Genomic DNA, 20,956 nt, shown 5'->3' with positions numbered 1-20,956 from the left:
CCTGCCCTTCCCCTGGGACGTGGCGCATCGGCCGTGGCCTCCGTGCTGACCGCCCGCAGGCGGCGCCTCCGTCATTTCGTCGGCTTCGCAGCAGCATCGAACACAGGTGACCACGCCTCCCTCTTGAAACGCTCTCTCCTCTTGGCTGCCGTGACATCGTGCCTTCGCCCTCCCTCCCACCCCAGTGGGCGTCCCTTCTTTGCTCCTTTTCTTACCTCACTCCTTCCTCTCGATTTACAAGGGCCGAAGCTTGATTCTTCCGTGCACCGAGCAGCACGGCTTCCCGTCATCTGTTCTCACCTCCCTTTCCTCCCACCTGGCACTGCGGTCACCCACACCCTACTCCTCGGTCGCCCCTAATGTCAGCCGTGGGTGACGTATCCCACCGCCCCCCGCAGACGTCTCTCACTGGAACGCCCAGCCCTCGTCCTCCCCTGGCAACCTCCTCACTCCAAATTTCCCCAACGCCTTTGTAAAACCCTTTCCCCAGCCCCGGGCTTGGTGGTTCTGTAACGCGCGTGCGCGTGCACGTAAGCTAAGATCGCTACTGACCTCACCTACCACGAGCTCAGACTCCACAGAGATGCTTCCTGAGTGCCGTACTCAGGAGAGATGCCGAAATGGCTTGCAGGTAGGGTGCGGGCCGGGCAGGGTCCTCACGGTGGCCACAGAGGTCACCTCGGCCATCACGGGTCCCCGCAGCAGGTGTGACTGTAGCTGGGACAGCTGGAAATCGGAGCCGCGGACCCAGGTCTTGGCCAGCAGCCAGGCCACGCGGGGACCGGAGGGCAGGAACAGTGGGGGCGGGGGCATCCGTGGCGCGGTGGCTGAAGCCAGAGCAGGGGAGAGAGTGGGGGCTCGGGGCCTGTGCGTCGGAGCCCCTCAAGGAGATCCGTGTCTGTGAAAGACTCGCTGGGCGACGGTGGGCAAGAGTCTCGGTGGGGCTGGAGCGTCAGCATGACCAGAGGGGCCGCCACACCCTGTTGTCTTAAGACCACGTTCGGCTTGACCCCATCCGGCAGGGAGAAGTCGGCTTCAGACAGATCCAGCCTGCGGGGTGGGGAGCAGGGATAGATCAAGAGGGCTTGGGGTCGGTTCCGGACCGCCTTTATTTCATTGGCAACGTGCTTCCTTCCTCTCCCCTCCGACACCCCTCCCTTTCCCCACAGCCAAAGCCCCCTGGATGCAAGGTTTCCACGCCCAGTGCCCCCCCCCCATCAGAGTTGGAGCCCCCTGAAGTGAACGTCCTGGTTTTCCGCCACACCGTCTGCCCCCACAACCAAAGTCCTCCCTATCACCAACCCCCTCCAGGTTTTAGCCAAACTTAGCACAAAATAGTTCCTTTATGGGGCGCCCGGGGGCTCAGTCGGTTAAGCGTCTGACTTCGGCTCAGGTCATGATCTCAAGGTTCGTGGGTTCGAGCCCCACGTCGGGCTCTGTGCTGACAGCTCAGAGCCTGGAGTCTGCTTCGGATTCTGTGTCTCCGTCTCTCTCTGCTTACCCCCCACCCACACTCTGTCTCTGTCTCAAAAATAAACATTAAAAGAATTCTTAAAAAATAGTTCCTTTTTCCTCCCCTCCAAAAAGCTCCACAGCTCCAGCTCTCTCCAGGGCTTTGTTCGGTCTCCCTTTCCCTCCGGCTTTTCCTGAAGCCGGAGACGCATCTAACGAAGGAAGGAGACGGGAAAGAAAAGAAAGGGATGCCAGGGGCGGACGTTAGCTCCCGGCTTCTTGACCAGGGGGACTTTCGTCCCCCTCCCGCCCCAGAGGATGTTCGGCAGTGTCTGGAGTCATTTGGGGTCGTCGAGCCGGGGCTGCAGTGAGTGCCCGGACCCTGCAACGAACAGGACACCCCGCGGCCTCGGAGAAACCCTGAGTGCAGATGGAGGAGGGCAGAAAGAGGCTGGTGGGCGAACCGAGGGACGGGCGGCGGCTCGGGGCTGTGGGTGAGCACAGGGAGGGCACCGGGACTCGGCCTCCGGCTGGGGGTTCGGCTCTTCCCACCCCGGAGGCCCCAGCAGCCGCGCCGGGAGGCTGGTGCCGCCTCAGGAGCGTGGGGTTTGCGCCCTTGAGGAGCCGGTACCCAAAGAAGGCGTCCTCCTTCCCTGAACTTCGAACCGTCCGGAAAGACATCCGTCCGGAAGCCTGCGGGGAGCCCCGAGCTCCTGATCCGCTAGCGTACCCCCTCCCTCCGGCCTCCCCGTCTTCTTTCAGAGCCCTGGGTTGGAAAGGTGCGCACAGGTCTGGGGACTTTGCGGCAACTGACCAGCCAGGGGAGTCCCTGCGCGCGGGGATACTCTTTTGAAGGCTTCCGCTATTTTAACTGGCTGTGTGAGGTCCAGGGAACCCTTGAGGCCAAGCCCTCCAGCCTGCGGAAAGAATGGCGGTGCCGGGAGACCAGGAAGGGCCCCTGCTTTGCGTCCCGGGGAGCAGGTGCCCACCCTCCCCCGGGCGCTGGCGCTTTCGCCGGGGAGACCCTGAAGTCGAAATCCTTATCCTCCAGGAATCTCTCGTTCCTGGGGAGGTCACACTGCGTCCTCCCGGCCACCGGCAGGATTGAGCCGTCTTTCCGGGAGCCCCACCTGGAGGAAGGACACGGAATCGGGGATCAGTGGCGGCTGGGGCTTCCTCGGGCTCGGGTAGGGGGTGGGGGCTCACCGGTACACCTTCTTTCTCTCCTGGAGTTCCTGCTCCCGCTGCGCCTTAAGGAAGTCCTGGTGGTCGTCGCTCAGGGTCCGGGCTGGGGGACGGCACGAGCACAGGCCTCCCTGGACCCGGTCCGCGCCGGCCCCGCCCTTCCGCCTGTCCCCTCTCCGGCGTCACGGCGACCCCACCCCCACCCCCGCTCCCTCCAGCCCCGCGCGCCGCCCCCCACACCCTCACCGGTGCCCTCGGGCAGGCAGACGACCTGGTCGCCCCGCACCCGGCGGCAGCAGGGGAAGCGGGCCTCGCCCTGGGTCCCCGGGCCGCGCGGAGATCCGGAGATCCGGAGATCCGTTCGCAGAACCAGGCGTCATCCAGCAGGATTTTGCGCAGCTTCGCCAGCAGGAGGCGCCCCAGGTGCACGGGGACGCTGACCTCGAACTCCCGTCTGCGGCAGGACGGGGAGCAGGCTCGGACCCGGGCTTGCGGGTCTTGCCGCCGGGGAGACGGCCCACCTTCCCTCCGAGCCGACCCGGACAGACCGCGTAGGGCTGCAGGGCACCGGGCTCCGGACACCCGCCCGGCCCCCACGCCGTGTCCCCCCCCCCCCCCACCGCCCGGCCCCTTTCCGGGGACCCCCCCACTGCCCGGCCTCCTCCCCCGGACCCCCAGTGCCCCGCGGGCTGCACACCGAGCTCACTGCGCACGGGCCCCAGCTTCTTGCCCAGGTCGGCCTCCCCGTGTTCGCCCACGAGCCACAGCTGCACCAGGTTTCTGGAACCCACCAGGAGCGAGTCCCTGGTGACCACGCGCATAGCGTACTTGCCCGTCGCGCCCGGCCCTGGAGGGCACCTGGGGGGAGGGAGACCCGCGATTAAATAGATCCGAGGTCCAGCCGCTCCCCACCCCCAGAAAGCCACACCCAGACCTGTGTCCCCGCGAGGTGGCGGGGCGGGGGGTGGTCCGGTTCCCAGGGTCTCCACCTCCCACCCACCGGCTCCTCTCCGCGGACACAGGTGCCCCCCTACCGTCCCCGGAGAAGGTGCACCCTGGTCCACCTGCAAACGTTCCGATGCCAGTTCCACGCCCTGCCGGGAGCTGAAGACGCTGAGCACGGGCCACCCGGATGTAGCGAATAAGTAAGAGGACAACAGACAGTGGGGCGAGGGAGGCTCGACGTGCGGGGCTGTTTTCAGGGGAACGTGAGTAAACCATCTTGACAAGGATCCCGAGTGACAGTGCAGGACGAGTACACGGTGCCGGGCAGGCGGAGGCCGTGGCTCGGTTGTCCAGGCTCCCGGGCAAGAGGAGGAGTCGGGAACTCCCCTTCAAGTCCCGTCCTGAAGCCTCCGTGGGGCTTTCCCCGCACGGGCTCTTCGGGGCCAGCACCGTATTGCAGGTGCCATCGGCCGGCTCCCATCCCAGCAGCGTCGGCTGCCCCTCCGCCTCCCCACGTGTGGGTCTCGGGGGCCTCCTCAGAGAAGCCGCTGTCGCAGGTCCACATCCCTCCCAGCGCCCTTCTTGGGAGGCTCACTTCCGTCCGACCCCTCCAGCGCCCCGGCTCACCACAGGCTTCCCTCCCCCTTTCCCGGACCTTCCGCTCTGCCGTGACCCAGAGGCCTCGAGTCCACGGGCTTCTGCTTAAACGCCGCCTCTGTTTCTGCATGTTGAATTCGTCGGGTCGGCCAACATCGGAAGGGGATCAAGAGGGAATCAAGAAGTATTGACACAAACCTGATGGGGCGCCTGGGTGGCGCAGTCGGTTAAGCGTCCGACTTCAGCCAGGTCACGATCTCGCGGTCCGTGAGTTCGAGCCCCGCGTCAGGCTCTGGGCTGATGGCTCGGAGCCTGGAGCCTGTTTCCGACTCTGTGTCTCCCTCTCTCTCTGCCCCTCCCCCGTTCATGCTCTGTCTCTCTCTGTCCCAAAAATAAATAAAAAACGTTGGAAAAAAAAAAATTAAAAAAAAAAAAAAAAAAAAAAGAAGTATTGACACAAACCTGAAACACGTTGATCTAAAGCGAAACCGTAAATGAACAGCCACCCACGAGTGTTTTCGTGTATCGGGTGGGAGTTTTCGGAGCGTGGGTCCTGAAGGAGACCTTCCCCGGGTCTTTCTTGCGTAAACCACAGCCAGATGAGTCGACATCTGTTTAAAAGGGAGCTCGAAACGAAAGGTGCTTGTAGGGAAAAGACGAAATGCGGTGACCCTCCAGATCTTTACAGGGTTCCTCACACCTACTGCTGTCCTGCCTCCTTCTAATCACTCAATTCACAGTGATTTTGATTTTTATTTAATTTTTTTGAGAGGGAGAGAGAGAGAGAGCACACGCGGGGCAGAAGGGCAGAGAGAGAGAGGGAGAGAGAGAGACTCAAGCAGGCAAGTCGCCCTCCCTTGACCCCCCTCCCACGACCTGAGCCGGGATAAGAGACGCTTCACCGACTGAGCCACCCAGGCACCGCTTGACGGTGATTTTTAAACGATCCTTGTTCACAGAGGCGGAAGTCAGTCGAGCTGGGTTTTCATAAAAGCAATACGTTTTGTTTGCTCATTTCACGAGTCTGTGAATCGCAAGTGACGGTAACAAGCAGGTGACAGAAACGCTCACACGATTCTTGACAAACAGAAGGCTCCCCGGCGGGTGCCACCGAGCCAGGCGTGCGGGAACGAGGCTTCTGGCACAGTGCGGCCCCGTCGGTCCTGCCCCCGACGCTCAGCGTCGGTCACCTGATGAGCCGGTTCGGTGTAGACGATTTGGAAGCTTCCTTGCAAAATCCACTCGTTTTCTGAGGCTACCTCGTCCGCTGCAGCCACCCCTCCCGACACTCACGAATCGGGGACCGCGAGCCATCCCGACACTCGCCACCGCACAGCACGTCCCCGGGGGCCCCTCTTCTGCAGCTCACGCAGTCGCCAGTAAGCCCCCTTTTCTTCTCCCCTCCCCCCCAAACCGGAAGCACTCTCCTCTCCTCCTCGTCGACTCCAACCCGACAAACCCCACCTCCGCTCCGTAACCTACGGTTCCCCTCCAGAGCTTCAACCTCCATTTCGGGAAGAAGCTTCTTGCTCTCTGGCAACGTGTTCCCTCCGCCAACTCGGCTTCCAGATCCCTACGGGGCACATCTCAGTTGCCCCCCCGCCCCCCACCCGAGCACAATTTACACGCCATGTATAATCACTCAAAACTCGCCTGCGGTGTCGCTCTTCCTGCCTTTGGACTGTGGGTTCTCATCCATCCTCCGACGGGGGCCGGGACGGAATGAGGAAATTCCGGTGAAGTCGCTCGTCAGAGGCTCCTGTGCCACCCGCTGCCTGTTGCTCGTGCGGGTGGGATGGTCTGCAGGCCCAGCGCTTGGCTCTTGGGGCAGTGCTCAGCTGCCGGCTGGTGCCGTCGAAAGAACTCCTAGGACAGCAGCCAGGTTTCCTCAGTGCAATATCCCGACGCCGTTTTCAGCTAGACGTGCCATCGCTTGGCCTGGAAGAGAAACCCGGAGTCCCCGGGCTTCTGCCCTTCGTGTGGGGCCACGGGACTCTGATGCCCTCCGCCGTACCCTTTCAGGACGGATGAGTTGGCAACGGCCCCATCTTCCCCCAGGTTCAAATATATTAAGATTCTTTCAGGCCTTCGGGGAACTCTTTACTAGATCCGAAAGGCTCCAGTAAGATTCCTCCAATCCCAAGGCCTCCAGACCAATAGCAAACACGGGTTTCTCTCTTACAATATGCCTCCAGGGGCGCCTGGGTGGCTCAGTCGGTTGAGCATCTGACTTCGGTTCAGGTCACGATCTCACGGAGTGTGGATTCAAGCCCCGCGTCGGGTTCTGTGCTGACAGCTCGGAGCCTGGAGCTGCTTCAGATTCTGTTGTCTCCCTCTCTCTCTCTCTCTGCCCCTCCCCTGCTCGTGCGCGCGCTCTCTCTCTCTCTCTCTCTCTCTCAAAAATAAACATTAAAAAAAATTTTTTTAAATATGCCTCCAAATTCAGAAGACAAATCGCTCCCTGTTCTTCCCCAAAATGGAGGACAACTTAAAATGGCAACGCCCTGGGCCCCTGGGCAGTCAGAAACTTACGCGAACTTTTATTTCACTCTCCTCCACGCCATTGATGGCACCAGGAGATTCTCATTCTGCTGGTCTCCCTCGCGTCAGCCAAGCACCCAACAGAAGACAGAGGACACGTTTAAATTCGGGTAAGTGGAGGACAGCTTATTAACAAAGGGACAGCTGGCGAAGGAAGGGTAGGGTGTGACACAACCACAGAGGAACAGTGCAGGATCCTGAGCCCATCGGCCCTGTAAGCTGTCACCACCCATAAGCCCGAGGAAAAGGGGACTAAAGCCCAGAAAGAGAAAGCTTTCTAGGGAAGGCTTCCTTGAAAGGAGCGGTATCCTTTTTTCAGGTCACACAGCCTAAAAGGAACTTTTAGGGGAGGGACCCAGGGGAATAAACATACCCACCTCACTCTCATCCATCCCCGTGACCTCCTGCTGGGGCGCTGCCTCGGACAAACCCCCTAGAGACCAGGGGACATGCGAGCCCGTTGATATAACCCACAAGACCATCCTCCCAGGGAAGACAGAACACAAAATGAGGGGCGCCCGGGGGCTCAGTCGGTTGAGTGTAAGACTCTTGATTTCGGCTCAGATCACGATCCCAGGGTCGTGAGATTGAGCCCCAAGTGGGGCCCTGTGCTGACAGCATGGAGCCTGCTTGGGATTCTCTCTCTCCCTCTCTGCCCCTTTCCTTTTTTTTTTTTTTTTTGTGCACACTCCCTCTCTCAAAAACAAAAACAAAAACCAAATCGAACAAACAAAACCACTACAAAGTGGGTCTAGAGGCACAAGAGGAATTTATCCAGAACGTTCCCTTTATAGCAGACATCTTTACAAGAGCTTCTCTCGCACCCGACTCTCACCCTGGCCTTAGAGACAACACCACCCTGCCTCTCTCTCATGTTGGTGAGAAGAAAGGAAATAGTTCCCTCCAAAACGCCAAACTCCACGGAATACTAGTGACTTGTTCTATCAGTCGTCTTTTTATATTGACCAGAATGGGGTGGTTGATAATAGAGCCATTTGAAATTTTTTTTTAATTTCATTTGAGAGAGAGAGCACAAGTGGGGGGGGGGGCGGGGGGGGGGGAGAGAGAGAGAGAGAGAGAGATTGAGATTCTTAAGCAGGCTCAACGCTCAGTGTGGAGCCCAACGTGGGGCTCGATCTCACAACCTGATCACGACCTGAGCTGAAATCAAGAGTCCGACACTCAACTGACTGAGCCAGCCACCCACCCCATAACGGAACCATTTTTGAACTGACGTCTTTAGTAAGCTGTACGTGCGGTGGGAAAATCGAGGTGGAGTGGGGGGCTAGCGAGGGTCCGGCAACAAAGCGCTTGGTTAAGCACTCACTGGTTGTCTTGCGGGGCTCGGACCACCTGACCACGAAGGCCGCGGCTCTGGGAGACGTAACAGCCGCCTTAGAGAAGAGCAGTCTGGTCCGAGCTCCCCTCCCCCAATGGAAAAGCACCGTACTTACGAGACCCACGACGGTGCGCTTCTCGACGAGTCAGTGAGGTGGGACCGCTGGCGCCAAAGCGAGAAACTGACCGTGAGTCTGAACGAACGGTGGCATCCAAATCACCTCAGCACCCGCTTTCTGACAGCAAGGTCCGTACCCGACTGTGAAAGCAGAGAGCCCGGCAACCAAGGAGGATATCTGGGTGGAAGAAGAGAGCTTAGGGCGCCGTCTCCCCAGACATTACCGCCCCACCAACCCCGTCTCCGTTTGCGTCCCTAGTGGTGACCAAAGGCATCAGGGTATTTCCCTGCCACGTCTTTTCCACGCCGCGCGATTTCCACCACCGGACGGGAATCCGGCACGTGAGCCTATGACGGTGACGTTTCAGGACCGGACCCCCGTGCTGTTTTGTACCTCCCATCGATGGCCCAAGGTCAAGGCGATAAAGCCAAGAGGTCAGCAGAGACGCGTGGAGGTGCCGGGCTCGATGCTAAGACACTTCAACTCCACTTGGCCAGTAAGTCTCTGATGATGGCCCGTGTGCCAAATAGCACACTAAATTTCTGTGTGGATTTCTCTGTGAATTTCTTTCTCGGGGAGAGGAATCGTGGGGAAGATCGTTAAACACATATATAGTTAAAGATATACGGATAGATAGAGATCTACTCTACAGATATAGATCTATAGATACGTATATCTATCTGTGAAAAGAATACAGAATTTTTTTTCTCTACGGCACAGGAGCACGGGTATGCCTGCCAAGAGACCACCATGGTACTACGCCTTCAGCAAATATCCCCTTTGGGGGAAAACCTACAGCTACCCGTTACCTCCAGTTAGAAAACATGAATCAAAAACCTAACATTAAACTTGTCAGGGGGACTTTGGGAATCTCCATCCTCACCGCCGCAGCATCTTTGGGCAATGGGAAAGTCCTCCACGTTAAACAGGGTTAAATCATGTCCTGACGAGGCCATCTGCTTTGAGTGACATCTAAAGATTTGAGACCGTCTCAAGGGAAGAACCTCAGGGTGCGAGATGAGGGGGGAAGCCGGAGTGGTGGTTAAGGGCACAAGCTTCTGAGCCAGACACGCTCGAGTCCAATTCCGGCCCCGCCTCTAACTTGTGACCGTGCGACCCATGACACGTTACCGAGCTTCTCAGAGTCTCTGCGTCCTCAGCTACGAAATAAAAACAATCACACCGACATCATAAAGCTGCTTGGACACTGAAAGGGTTGCTGTGGAAACCGCTCTTAACACAATATGTAATGTTTAAGATGCGTTCAACGAAGGGGCACCTGGGGGGCTCAGCTGGCTAAGCGTCCAACTCTTGGTTTCAGCCCTGGTCGCGATCTCACCGTTGTGAGATCGAGCCCCACGTCGGGCTCTGCACTGAGTACGGAGTCTGGTTGGGATTCTCTCTCCCTGTCTCTCTGCCCCTCCCCTGCATGTGCTCGCTCGCTCTCTCTCTCTCTCAAAATAAATATTTTTTTTAAAAAAGAAGCATTCGGCAAATGGTAAAGGTCATTATTACACACAAGGAAACCCCACGATCTAAAGAGGAAGCAGGGCTTGGGACTGAAGCCAAAGGAGACCAATACCGGGCACACGTGGACCCGTCTGAAGTCATCACTTGCAATGGCTGTCGTGTCGTGGCTTTGTGAAGGGGCAGGTCCGAAATGAAACTATATTGAAGGCAGGGATGTTCTGCACTATTTAGGTGAGTTTTAGGGTCCTATTGTCAGGGCTTTCCTACCTTTATCAATTAGTACAGTTTCTCAAATTTCTCAAAATTTACAAAATTCACAAAGATGTGCAGTTAAACCCAAATACGCTGGGACCTATCACAGAGCTGGAGAGATCATAGGAAAGACTTCAGATCCTATTTCCACAGCCTTCCATCTAAAAGTGACTTGTCTGACAGTGCGGAGCCTGCTCGGGATTCTCTCTCTCTCTCTCTCTCTCTCTCTCTCCCCCTCCCTCCCTCCCTCTCCCTCACTCCCTCCCTGTCTGCCCTTCCTCCCCCACCCCCCAAAAAAAATAAATAAATAAAACTAAAAAGGGCAGCACACCGCATAATTCCAACTATATGACACTCTGGGAGAAGCAAAGTCGCAGAGACAGAAGATGGGTGGTTGCCAAAGAGGCTGTGGGGGAGGCAGGCAGGACGAATAGGGAGAGTTTAGGTCAGCGAGACCAATCGGTAGGATACCGTCACGAGGAATACACGTCATCACACCCTTGTCAAAACCTTATAACTGTAACACCAAGAGTCAACTTTAACGTAAGCTGTGGACTTTCGTCAATTCTCATATCAGTTACGATAGTCGCTTTAGTTTAGTTACTGTATCAGGATCAGGTCAATGACTGTAACAAATGTACAATATCACTGCAAGGTACACTATGTATTATTATTAATAACGTGTAACATTAATAGGAAAACTACACACAAGATGGGGGAGCAGAGATGTGTTGGGAACTCTCTGTACTGTCTACTCAGTTATCTTCTGTAAATCTAAGACTGCTCTAAAAACTAAAGCCGATTGATTTTTTTAAAACCTAATGGGAGGGGCGCCTGAGTGGCTCGGTCGGTTGAGCGTCCAACTTCGGCTCAGGTCATGATCTCACGGTTCACGAGTTTGAGCCCCGCGTCGGGCTCTGTGCTGACAGCTCGGAGTCTGGAACCTGCTTCGGATTCTGCGTTTCCCTCGCTCTCTGCCCCTCCCCTGCTCACACTCTGTCTCTCTTGGTCTCTCAGACATTAAAAAACAAAAACAAAAACAAAACCTTAACGGGAAGAAAGATGTGTAGGAAGGAGTCCAAGACGTGTGGGCCCTAAATAAATAAAGGCCAGATTCCCTCGAGTTTCAACCCCTCATGCCACCCTGCCTTCAGTCCTCCCCGAGACCCGTTACGTCACTGTTACTGACTCCTGCTCCCGCCTCATAGAGGGATTCCCAACCCCTGTCTGCCTTCCCCCGGGAGAATCAATGATGCGTCCGGACGGTACGCACCAGGGGTTTACAGCCCATCTCCCCCACCCCACGCCCGACCTTAACGCAGAGGGCTAGAGGTCAGAAAAAATCAAAGAGAATTTCTAGCATTGGGGAACACCCCGTCAGCCAACCTGAAGGAGAGGTACTTCCTGCTCCAACGGTTTCGTTTGGTTGGTTGGTTGGTTGGTTGGTTTTTTGCTCCAAGGTTTGACCACATCAGCACCCCTGGTTCTTTCCAGCCTGAACACTTCTCGTACCAGAGTGAATTTCTTTCTGACATTTGAGACACTTGCAGATCTTGTGGTCAAAGTGGTCTCCCCATGCAATACTCTTGAATAATTTCCACTTCCTTAAGTCTGGATTTGTTTTCATTTGACAACGACATTGGCAAAGGGGTCCTTTTCCTAAACTGTATTAGATACTAAGTAACTTCACTCTGAAGGTCCATGTGGCTTAACTATGGCCCATCCTCTTTTAATCTTCATGTCTCGAAGTACAAGTTACATATATAAAAGTGGATTGTTACCAGGGTACAACCTGATGGCTTTCTCAGGCTGGACGCACTCATATATGATCGACACCCAGATAAAAGGGAAAAACAATCACCGTGGAAAATGACCAGTCCCCCAGAAGTCTCTCTCGTGACCCCTCCCGGTCAGTACCCTCCCCCAAAGGGTAACCACTGTTCCGACCTGTGGCACCACGGATTCGTTTTGCCTGTTTCCGTACTTTGTATAAAGTTGCAGCATCCGTACTCTCTCCCGTCCGATTTCTTTTGTTCAACAATGTGTTTGTGAAGTTCGCTCCCGTGGTTGCTCATTAGTTGTTCTTTCATTCTCGTGACTGCGTGGCATTCTCTTGTGCAGATTTGCCATCACTAATCCCATTCTTTAAAAAAAACTTTTTTAATGTTTATTAAAACAGAGAGAGAGAGACAGAGCGTGAGTGGGGGAGGGGCAGAGAGAGAGGGAGACACAGAATCCGAAGCGGCTCCGGGCTCCGAGCGGTCAGCACAGAGCCGGACGAGGGGCTGGAACTCGTGAACCGCGAGATCATGACCTGAGCCGAAGTCGGACGCTCAACCGACTGAGCCACCCAGGCGCCCCACCAGCACGCAGTGGGGGGAAGTAAAACGTGCGTGTGCGGGGACAAAATCAACTGGACGGAAGACTCCCAGCGTAACAGACTTCGAGCGTTTGTGAAGACTGAAGATTCACATTGCAGACGCTACAAAGTGCAGCAAGGGGGGGACAGCAATAAACACCAGGCCGAGGACCGTCCCCGGGAAGCTCTCAGAGGCCCAAGCCTGGGAGGTACCGTTTACCCCGTAACGCGTGTGCGTGGCACGGGGCTGGGCCGAAGATCTGTACACGTACAGGCATCCGGGTACAGGTGTACGTCCCTCGAGCGCACCGCCCACCTGTCGAGGTTTTCTTCTCCGGAGAAGCCGAAACCAAGGGGAAATGAACCCGGAGCAGTAGATGCAGAGACGATCTGGGGTGGGGCGTAAGGCTTACGAGGGGGTGTGATGTGAATGACCCCGGAGAACATCTCTCCAAATGTGGACATTCAGTGGGGCGCGCGGGTGGCTCAGGCGTTGAGCATCCGACTCTGGATTTCGGCTCAGGTCATGATCCCGGGGTCGTGGGATCGAGCCCTGCTTACCAGCCTCTCTCTCTCTTCCTCTGTCCCTCCCCTGCTCACGCGCACACTCTCCCTCTCTCTGAAATAAAAAAAACAAAACCAAGAAACCAAATCCTGACATTCAGAAACTCCCCCGTAAACAGAGCCAGACCACTCGGAGAGAAAGCCACGGGCCCTTCCCGCGCACATAAAGCTTCCTGCTGCCTTTTTATTTTTGATGTAGCCAGATGGTTCCTTCGTCTCACAAGCAGTTTTTCTCACTTTTCCGCAAATATTGTTTTAGTGCCATTTGTTGTCTTTTCCTTGGGTGCGGAACGCAGACGACCCCCACACCCGCGTGTCCGGCGTGGCTCTTTCCCCGAGCTCCGGACGCCCGCCCGCGTCTCCGCCCAGGACCCCGTAACTCGCCAAACTGATTTTCGAGACCTTAGCGGTATCTCCCCCTCGACCCCCTGGTCCCCCTCTCGGCAGTCACTGCCGTCATCCCTACTGACGTCTGGGACTCTGCCGTTTCCCCAGACGTTCGTTCTAGGAGTTTCCGGTTGACCGGCACGTCTCCAACTCGCCTTCTTCTCCCGCCACCCGTCACCGAGCCACTTGACTCAGCCCCCACCGCGTTTCTCACACCCGTCCCCCCTCACCTCTCCCTCAGTAGCATCTCCCATCTGGAGGGCTGACGTACCGTCATAATTGGCCTTTCCCGTTCCACTACCTTCCCCCAGTCGCCAGACTTCTGCCAAGTTAAACTTCCGAACCGATCTGATGACGCTTCCATTCCTCAGAAATCAACACTGGCTCCCTGCCATAGCGACCTTCCAAATAATGCCCAGATTAAGCTTCCCATACCTCAGGGGTTTTTCACTACAAAAAGTAACACATAGAGTTTCTGGGAAGGTGGTGGCAAGAGGTTTTGGATCTTCCTGAATAGTCACATAAAAACAGAACAGAGAAAATTCTCACACAAAAAGCAGACAGCCACCTAAAACCAGACCAAACAACAAATCGAAACTATAATAAGATTATCAGCTCACACCTGTGAGGCAGCTATTGTCAAAAAGACAAGAAAATAGTAAGTGTTGGTGAGAAAGGGGCACCTGGGTGGTTCAGTCCGTTAAGCACCCGACTTTGACTCGGGTCATGATCTCACAGTTCGTGAGCTTGAGCCCCGCGTCAGGCTCTGCACTGACGGCATGGAGTCTGCTTGGGATTCTCTCCTCCTCCTCCTCCTCCTCCTCCTCCTCCCCCCCTTGTGCTCTCTCAAATAACTAAACTTAAAAAAAATAAAATAGGGGCGCCTGGGTGGCTCAGTCGGTTAAGCGTCCGACTTCAGCTCAGGTCACGATCTCACGGTCCGTGGGTTCGCGCCCCGCGTCGGGCTCTGGGCAGACGGCTCGGAGCCTGGAGCCTGCTTCCGATTCTGTGTCTCCCTCTCTCTGCCCCTCCCCCGTTCATGCTCTGTCTCTGTCTCAAAAATAAATAAACATTTAAAAAAATTTAAAAAATAAATTAATTAAATAAAATAAAATACAAGAATTCAGAAAATAAACGCACAACGCTGGTGTCGTCATCCTGCCCCGGACTGTAGTCACAAGGTGAGAATCCCCAGCCCAGCCATAACCCCGCCCTGAGCTCCTCTAGGGGCTGCAGGGAGGAGGTGTTCCGCAGTTCCCTGAGGCCCCAGCAGCAGCTCGGCCCTTTCTCCGAATTTCTGCGCCCAAGGCAGGTCCCCTGTCCAGTACTGCCCGGCGGCCAGCAGGTGGCGCCCAAAGCCCAGTATGGGCCGCGGGGCGCAGGGGGCCGCGCAGGTACCCGCCGGAGGCAGAGAGCAAGTACCCAGAAAGGGGTGCTTTCCGCGGCCGCGCCTTCCGTCGCCCTCTCCTGCATCGCTATGTCAGGAGGAGTCGGGGTGCGGGGGGAGGGCTGTCGGGTCGGGAGGAGGGCTGTCGGGTGGGGTCGGGAGGAGCCGGGGTGCGGGAGGAGGGTCGAGTGGGGTCGGGAGGAGTCGGGTGCGGGGGGAGGGCTGACCCGTACAGCTTCCTCCGTTCCTCCAGCTCGTGTTCCCGGCGCTGCCTGAACAGGCCCTGAGGGTCGTCCAGCACCGCGCGGCCTACGCGTGGGGAGGAGGGGTGGGGAGGAGGGGTGGGGAGGAGGGGTGGGGAGGAGGGGTGGGGAGGAGGGGTGGGCAGTGAGGCTCCTCCGGAGAGCCTCTCCCCTGCCCGCCAAGGACGCCTCCCCTGCCGGCCCTGCCCGCTGGCCCTGACCCTTCAGCATCTTGCCCTCCCCCAGCCTCCGGCCGGCAGGTGTATCTCCAGCAACCCGCCTCTTCCAGAACCGCCCCGAACCCCGATTTCCAGGTTCCAGCGCGCGCGCCCTGCCCCCTCTCCTCCGCTCCCCCGACCGGGCCTCCTCACGCCCCCAGCCCCGCGCTCACCGGTGCCCTCGGGCAGTCTCAGGATGCCAGCGCCCTCCACCCAGCGGCAGCACGGGAACCTGAACTCGTCCCCGCTGGCGCCGGGGCCCTGCACGTCCGCCTGAAGCTCCACTTCCTGCGGGCGACAGGGGCTCGGCCACCGCGGGGCTCCCCAGAAGCAGCCCCGGGACTGAGCCCTGCCCGCGCCGGACGCCCTTCCGAGGGCCTCTGGGAAAGGCGCGCGAAAGGAGCCGCACAGCCAAGGGGGCGCGCACGGAGCAGGTGGCCCCACGACCCCACGCGGGTCCGGGGGAGGCGGGGGAGGCGAGACGGGGAGGTGCACCCCTTCCTCACTTCTTCCTCCCTGTGGTCACCGCGCCACGCGCCGCGCCGCGCCCCGAGGGAGCGCCCCCGGGCGCGGGGACCGCGGAGCAGAACGGCAGGCGCGCCCTCGCCAGCGGCCCCAGGATGCAGCGGGCAGTCCCCGGCCCTGGCAGGCCTTCCGCACGACGTGCCGACTAGAGAGACCCCTCCAGGGGGCGGCGCTGGGCCGGGCCGGGCCGCGCGGGAGAGGGAGAGGCGGGGAGGCGTGCCGCGCAGGGGTACCGGGGGACGGGGCCGAGGCGAGCCGAGCCGCGTCGTGGAGCTGGGGCTCAGGGCAGGGCTGTGGGGAGAGGGGCGCGACCACACCGTGCAGCCTCGAGGGTAAGCCACGGACGTTGGGCTGGTCCCGAGGACACACGGAAGCCACTCCCGTGTTCTGCGCGGGGGCACCTTTGAAGGTGGGAACGTTTGGAGAACCGCTCCGGTGGTGGAAGGGCGGCCGGGGCGAGGCGGTGGAGGGCCCGCAGGGGACTCGGGTTCAAGGCGGCCCCGGTGGGCGGGGGCGGGGCTCGGGGCCGAGAGGTCCGGGAGACAGAACTGACCGCGCGCACTCTCGGTTAGAGGCGGAGGAAGGGAAGCGGGGGAGGGGGGGGGAGCGCCGCGGGGAGGGCTGGGAAGAGGGGCAGGCGGTGAGGCCTGGCGGGTCGGAGCCGGGGCGAGCAGCAGGTGGACGCGGCGAGAGCGGGGAAGAGGCTGGGAAACGCGGGCTTCGCATCTCGGGCTTCCTCCCCGGCGCCCGCATCCCCGCCGGGTACCCGGGGAGGGCCCGCAGGTCCCCCACCTAGCGACGCCGCAGAAGGCTTGAAACGGCAGCTTTTAAGAACAGGGGACACGGGAGGACGGACGGCCTATTCGAGGAAAGGCCGAGCTCTGCGCCACGACGGGCGGGCGCGCACTGGTCACCTCCAAGGAGGCCGCGGGGGAGCGCGCCGTGCGCCCCGTCCGTCCGGGCCCTTGTGTCACCTGTCCCCGCCGGGTCCTGTTCCCGCGCCGGTCTTGAGCGCCGCCTCCCTGTGCTGGCCCACCAGCCACAGCTGCACTTGGTTGCTGGAGCCCCGCGCACAGCGAGGAGCCGGCGGACACGCGGCGGCGCGGACACCCATCCTGCCGGAAGACAAGTCGCGGTCTCAGGGGGAAGAGCGGACTCTCTGAAGAGCAGAGCCCGGACCCCTCCTCCTCGGAAGCCCAGCGGGCCCCCGGGTGTGGGGGCACCCGGGTCTCCACCAGCCCGGAGCCCAAGAAGGCGGGCCTGGCGGGGGTGGGGGTGGGGGGCCAGGGAGGCACACAGCGACCCCGGTTGGGGGAGGAGGAGGGAAGGGGGCCTCCCAGTGTGGGGCTGGGAAGGCCCCCCCCATCTAATTTCTTTTAATTTTTTTTTGACGCTTATTTTTGAGAGAGAGCGCGAGCTGGAGACGTGCAGAGAGAGGGGAGACGCAGAATCCGAAGCGGGCTCCAGGCTCCGAGCTGTCAGCAAAGAGCCCGACACAGGGCTTGAACCCACAAACCAGGTGATCATGACCTGAGCCAAAGTCGGACGCTCAACCGACTGAGCCACCCAGGGGCCCCAAGGCCTCCCCATCCGAACACACACACACACACACACACACTCACACACACTGGCCTCACGAGGTGGCTCTTCTCTGGGAGGGCCATGCTTAAGGTTGCAGGGGGGGGAGGGCGGTGGGGGGGGCTGGTCCACAGGAGCTCCTCAGTGAGGTACAGCGTGGCCTCGGAACTAACTTGGTCAACTTCCAACACTTACAGGCCTTCCTTGTGCCAAGCTCGGGGGCTCATCGCTACCCGCCTGTTGCCTGCGGGATAAAAATCCAAGCTTCTTGGCCTTCGACGCTCTTTCCACTTGGCCCGCCCCTCTCCCACCTTATTCCACGACACCCCATCCTCACCTCCCGTCTCCCCACGTGGGCCGGACCCCTGTGTTTCCCAGAACCCACTCTGCAGTTTGCTCGTGGTCCCTGTTTCTGGGACGTTCTGTTCAGCCTTCTAATCCCTGGTCAGATTTCGGTTTTTCGGAGTCCTCCCCGGTGATCCCGCCGCCCCCCGCCAGACCTCATCGGCTTCGCTCTCTACCGCTTTTGCCCTGTGCATACTTCATTACCGCACACTTAATGCCACAGTAGTTTGCGCGAACGGCCGGATCCCCAGCCACGGTGAGCCAGCTTCCCTCGGCAGGGACCACATTCCCAGCAGGACGTCCTCATTTTGGTTTCTTCTGGATACAGCACGGTATCAGGCTTGCGGGTGCTGAGAGGTGTTTGCTAGAACACACTGGGCACAAAGGCCCGTTAAAAGTAAGTCCTTCCCTCGGGGGAGACACAGGCAAACGAGCAACTCCCAGGCAACATAAATAATAAAGGAATAGCCAGATCGACTCCAGTAGCCGTGACGCCGAGTCCCATAAGCCTGACAAAGCAAGTGAAGTCAACAGAAACAGGGACAGCGTCGTTTCTGGTTTGCTTTTCTCGTGGGCGGAAACTTTCCATGACGCAAAGCAGGAACGGCAGAAAGAAAGTGGCATTCGCTAGGGTCTCCCGCTCAGCCCCACGCCACCCGGTGTCTCCACCTCCTGTGGTCGCCGTACGTCTTCCCTACGCACGTTCACGAGCGGAGACACGCCGATCGCCCTCGTCCTCCTCCTGCACGTGGTAGCATATTCTACACACTGTTCCGCAGCTTGGTTTTTCCACATTGCAGATTAAATCAGGAGATCATCGTGTATCAACTTAAAGAGCTTCCTTGTGCCTTAAGGGTGTCACTGTTTGGGGGCGCCCGGGGGGCTCAGTAGGTTGAGCGTCCGACTTCGGCTCAGGTCATGATCTCAGGTTCGTGACTTCGAGCCCCACATCCGGCTCTGTGCTGACAGTGTGGAGCCTGCTTGAGATTCTGTGTCTCCCGTCTCCCTGCCCCTCTCCTGCTCTCTCTCTCTCTCTCAAAAATAAATATTTTAATTGAAATAAATATTTCTTAAAAAGGGTGCCACCGTTTTGACGTAGCAAAACATAGCCTACCAGCTTTGTCTAAGTGGACATTTAGGATGCTGGCAATCTTGTGTAAATATAAAAAAGAAGTGTTTTGCTACAAGAAATCGCCGGGCACATACATGGTTTCTCAAATGTAAGTATACACGTAGCACGATATCCTAAAAATGGAATTTCTGGGCCACAAGCATGTGGACATTTGGCACGTGCAAAGCTGCCCCTGACAGATGCTGTGGCAATTTCCGCTTCCATCAGTGAGGCCAGTGATGCGTGAGGATGCCCCCTTTCCCTCAGTCTCACCAACACCGTGCTGATGAGCGCCCTCGCCGCAGCCAGTCTGACAGCCGAGAAACGGCACACTCGTGTCATTTTAATTTCCGTTTCTCTTACGCGGAGTAAAGTTGGGCATCTTTCCGTATCGTAGAAGACACTGGTATTTCCTTTTCTGTGGACCGGCCGCTCCGTTTTTCTCTGGGATTTTCGTCTTTTTCTTACTGATTGGTAAGAACTATGGACACGTGAAGGAAACGATTTTTCCAGCTCTGTCACAACGAAAAGAGTCCCGACAGCAACAACGGTCTTTTCTACCTACGCCAGCTCCTTGGAAACCGGACTGTGGTCTACGATATTATTTTCCACTAAAACGTGGGCTCCTTGGAGGGCAGCTGACTCCATACCTTCGAGCAGGCAAACCTCAGGATATGCCTGGGACATACTATTGTCGCTAAAAAAGAAAAAAAAAAGGAAGGGCGTTCTCAAGAAAGTCACAGGCAGTACTGAAAGGGCATGTTTCCAATTAGAGGGGCTCCCACTGGCTATGTCGTGACATTTCAAGGAGCAAAACCTAAATAATGGGACTGATTGAAATGAGAAGTGAATTATTTCACTTACATATAGAATGTTTTCTCTTGCCAGTAACCAAAAAAAAAAAAAATCTATTCGAAATGGCTCAGACAGTAGGGAAAAACCATGATCTCAGAAGATAAGACGCCCATAAGGTAGGCTGAGTCTAGGGTTGTCCAGGTCAGCGTCACCGAGGAGCTGGGGTTGTGTTTTCCTATCCGTCCATCCTTCGTGAATGAGCTCGTCCAGTGACTTACCTCCTTGGCAAGATGGCGCTCCTCCTCCAATGAGCCCAGGCAGACCCAACACCACACAGTGGCGGAAAGAAAGACCATCTCCTCTTGGGCCTTTTGAAGAGCAGGGGAGGCCGGAGTGCCCCCTGCCAGCAGCACGTTCAAGATAACTCCGAGGTCTGTGGGGCCGGCCAGCCTGAGTCGGCTCACCTTCAAGGTCTACGCCTCCCCTGAAGAGGGCCCACCTCACCAAACCTCCGTGGAAGTTCACGGGCTTTCGCTCTACTCCGTCCCCGGGGGTCAATCTAAACGTGCGGAGGAGTTGAGGGCCCGCCTTGAAGGAAGCGTCTCACACCTCCAACATTACCGTGAGCCACAGACCAGCTGGGGTCCGGAAATACACTCACACACGAAGCCCGAGATGCAGGGTCCGGCTCGATGGGGGCCAGACAGCCGCGGATATCTCCAAGGTGTGCCTCCCGGATCTTTTCCGAGACTTGGCGTTATTGGCTTTGCCGGCATTGTGGGATTTCTTTCGGCTAAAGGTTCAAAGCTAAAGAAGCTGGGGTGTCCTCTGGGTTCGCGAGATGAACCGCCTCTCTTGATTCCCCACAACAAGCCACTGTATCTGTCCAGATCGGTGGAGAGAAATTACATGACGGGTCTTTACGAGGATACACGGTCCTAGAAGATTTCTGGAAGGAGAACTTCCAAAAGCCAGGAAATGTGAAGCATTCACCTGGAAATAACTAGAGTGTTCCACGTTCTGCCCATTTTAATCAGTTATAGGTAAACGTGGGGGAAGTCCCTGCAGAAAACCAGTATGTCTCATTTTCTGGGACATCACCCCTTCCGTGGTCTCCTCTTTCCGTTAAGGGCTCTCCTTGCCCCTAAAATGTTGGTGTTATGGGGGTTCCGCTGCCCTCACTGCCCCACCCCTGGGAGCCGCGTCCCCCCCCCCCCACCAGGACGCTCTGAGCTCCGGACCCCACACACCCAGCCGCTCGCTCTCCTAGAGGCGCTGCTCACTCAGTGTTCCGATTATCGCCGGGTCGTGGACTCCTTTAGAGCAAGTCTGAGCGATGTATCATTTCCCCAACGCCTGCCACCCAAGCCACTCCTCTGCTGGCTACAGCCCCGGCCACGCGGGGGATGCTCGATGGCTTCCCGCTCTCTGCTCGCCCAAAGCCCATCTCTAGAGAACAGTCAGCAGCAAGGACACGACGGGGCTAACGGCCTGGGCCAGGCGGCCAGCTGCTCCCAGGTGAGGCCCGGCCAGCCTTTGGCAAGGG

General features: G+C 58.0%; 2 protein-coding genes and 1 pseudogene across 3 annotated transcripts; 1 reads left to right on the top strand and 2 right to left on the bottom strand.

Annotated features, from left to right (window-relative positions):
• Window positions 1–1,520: 1,520 nt before the first annotated feature.
• Window positions 1,521–5,525, bottom strand: LOC122233714 (polyunsaturated fatty acid (12S)/(13S)-lipoxygenase, epidermal-type-like). The gene is given in 6 exon segments (XM_042967372.1): window positions 1,521–1,664; window positions 2,267–2,582; window positions 2,659–2,740; window positions 2,884–2,989; window positions 2,992–3,091; window positions 4,642–5,525. Coding segments are annotated over 5 exon segments (705 nt in total). The 5' UTR covers window positions 4,791–5,525; the 3' UTR covers window positions 1,521–1,664; window positions 2,267–2,314.
• A 1,071-nt stretch (window positions 5,526–6,596) lies between these two features.
• On the bottom strand, window positions 6,597–18,441 carry LOC122233715 (polyunsaturated fatty acid lipoxygenase ALOX15-like). 2 transcript variants are annotated; one of them, XM_042967374.1, is made up of 6 exons: window positions 17,709–18,441; window positions 17,355–17,403; window positions 16,556–16,696; window positions 15,230–15,344; window positions 14,824–14,905; window positions 13,421–13,610 (listed from the first exon to the last, which is right to left on the bottom strand). In XM_042967374.1, the coding sequence occupies exons 1-6, from the start codon at window positions 17,789–17,791 to the stop codon at window positions 13,577–13,579; spliced, it is 504 nt and encodes a 167-aa protein (XP_042823308.1). In that variant the 5' UTR covers window positions 17,792–18,441; the 3' UTR covers window positions 13,421–13,576. The 2 variants fall into 2 exon arrangements, 1 of the variants encoding a protein (XP_042823308.1); XR_006211389.1 differs by lacking the exons at window positions 13,421–13,610; window positions 14,824–14,905; window positions 15,230–15,344; ... (1 more) ...; window positions 17,355–17,403; window positions 17,709–18,441 and adding exons at window positions 6,597–7,153; window positions 8,175–8,354; window positions 8,571–8,743; window positions 9,061–9,497.
• Window positions 18,442–19,557: 1,116 nt separating this feature from the next.
• On the top strand, window positions 19,558–20,417 carry LOC102959422 (annotated as a pseudogene).
• Window positions 20,418–20,956: the final 539 nt, after the last annotated feature.

Source organism: Panthera tigris, chromosome E1, assembly GCF_018350195.1.
Source record: "Panthera tigris isolate Pti1 chromosome E1, P.tigris_Pti1_mat1.1, whole genome shotgun sequence".
Lineage (NCBI taxonomy): Eukaryota > Metazoa > Chordata > Mammalia > Carnivora > Felidae > Panthera > Panthera tigris.
The sequence above is the reverse complement of the archived record's forward strand: the minus strand, read 5'-3'. Positions and strand labels throughout refer to the sequence as shown.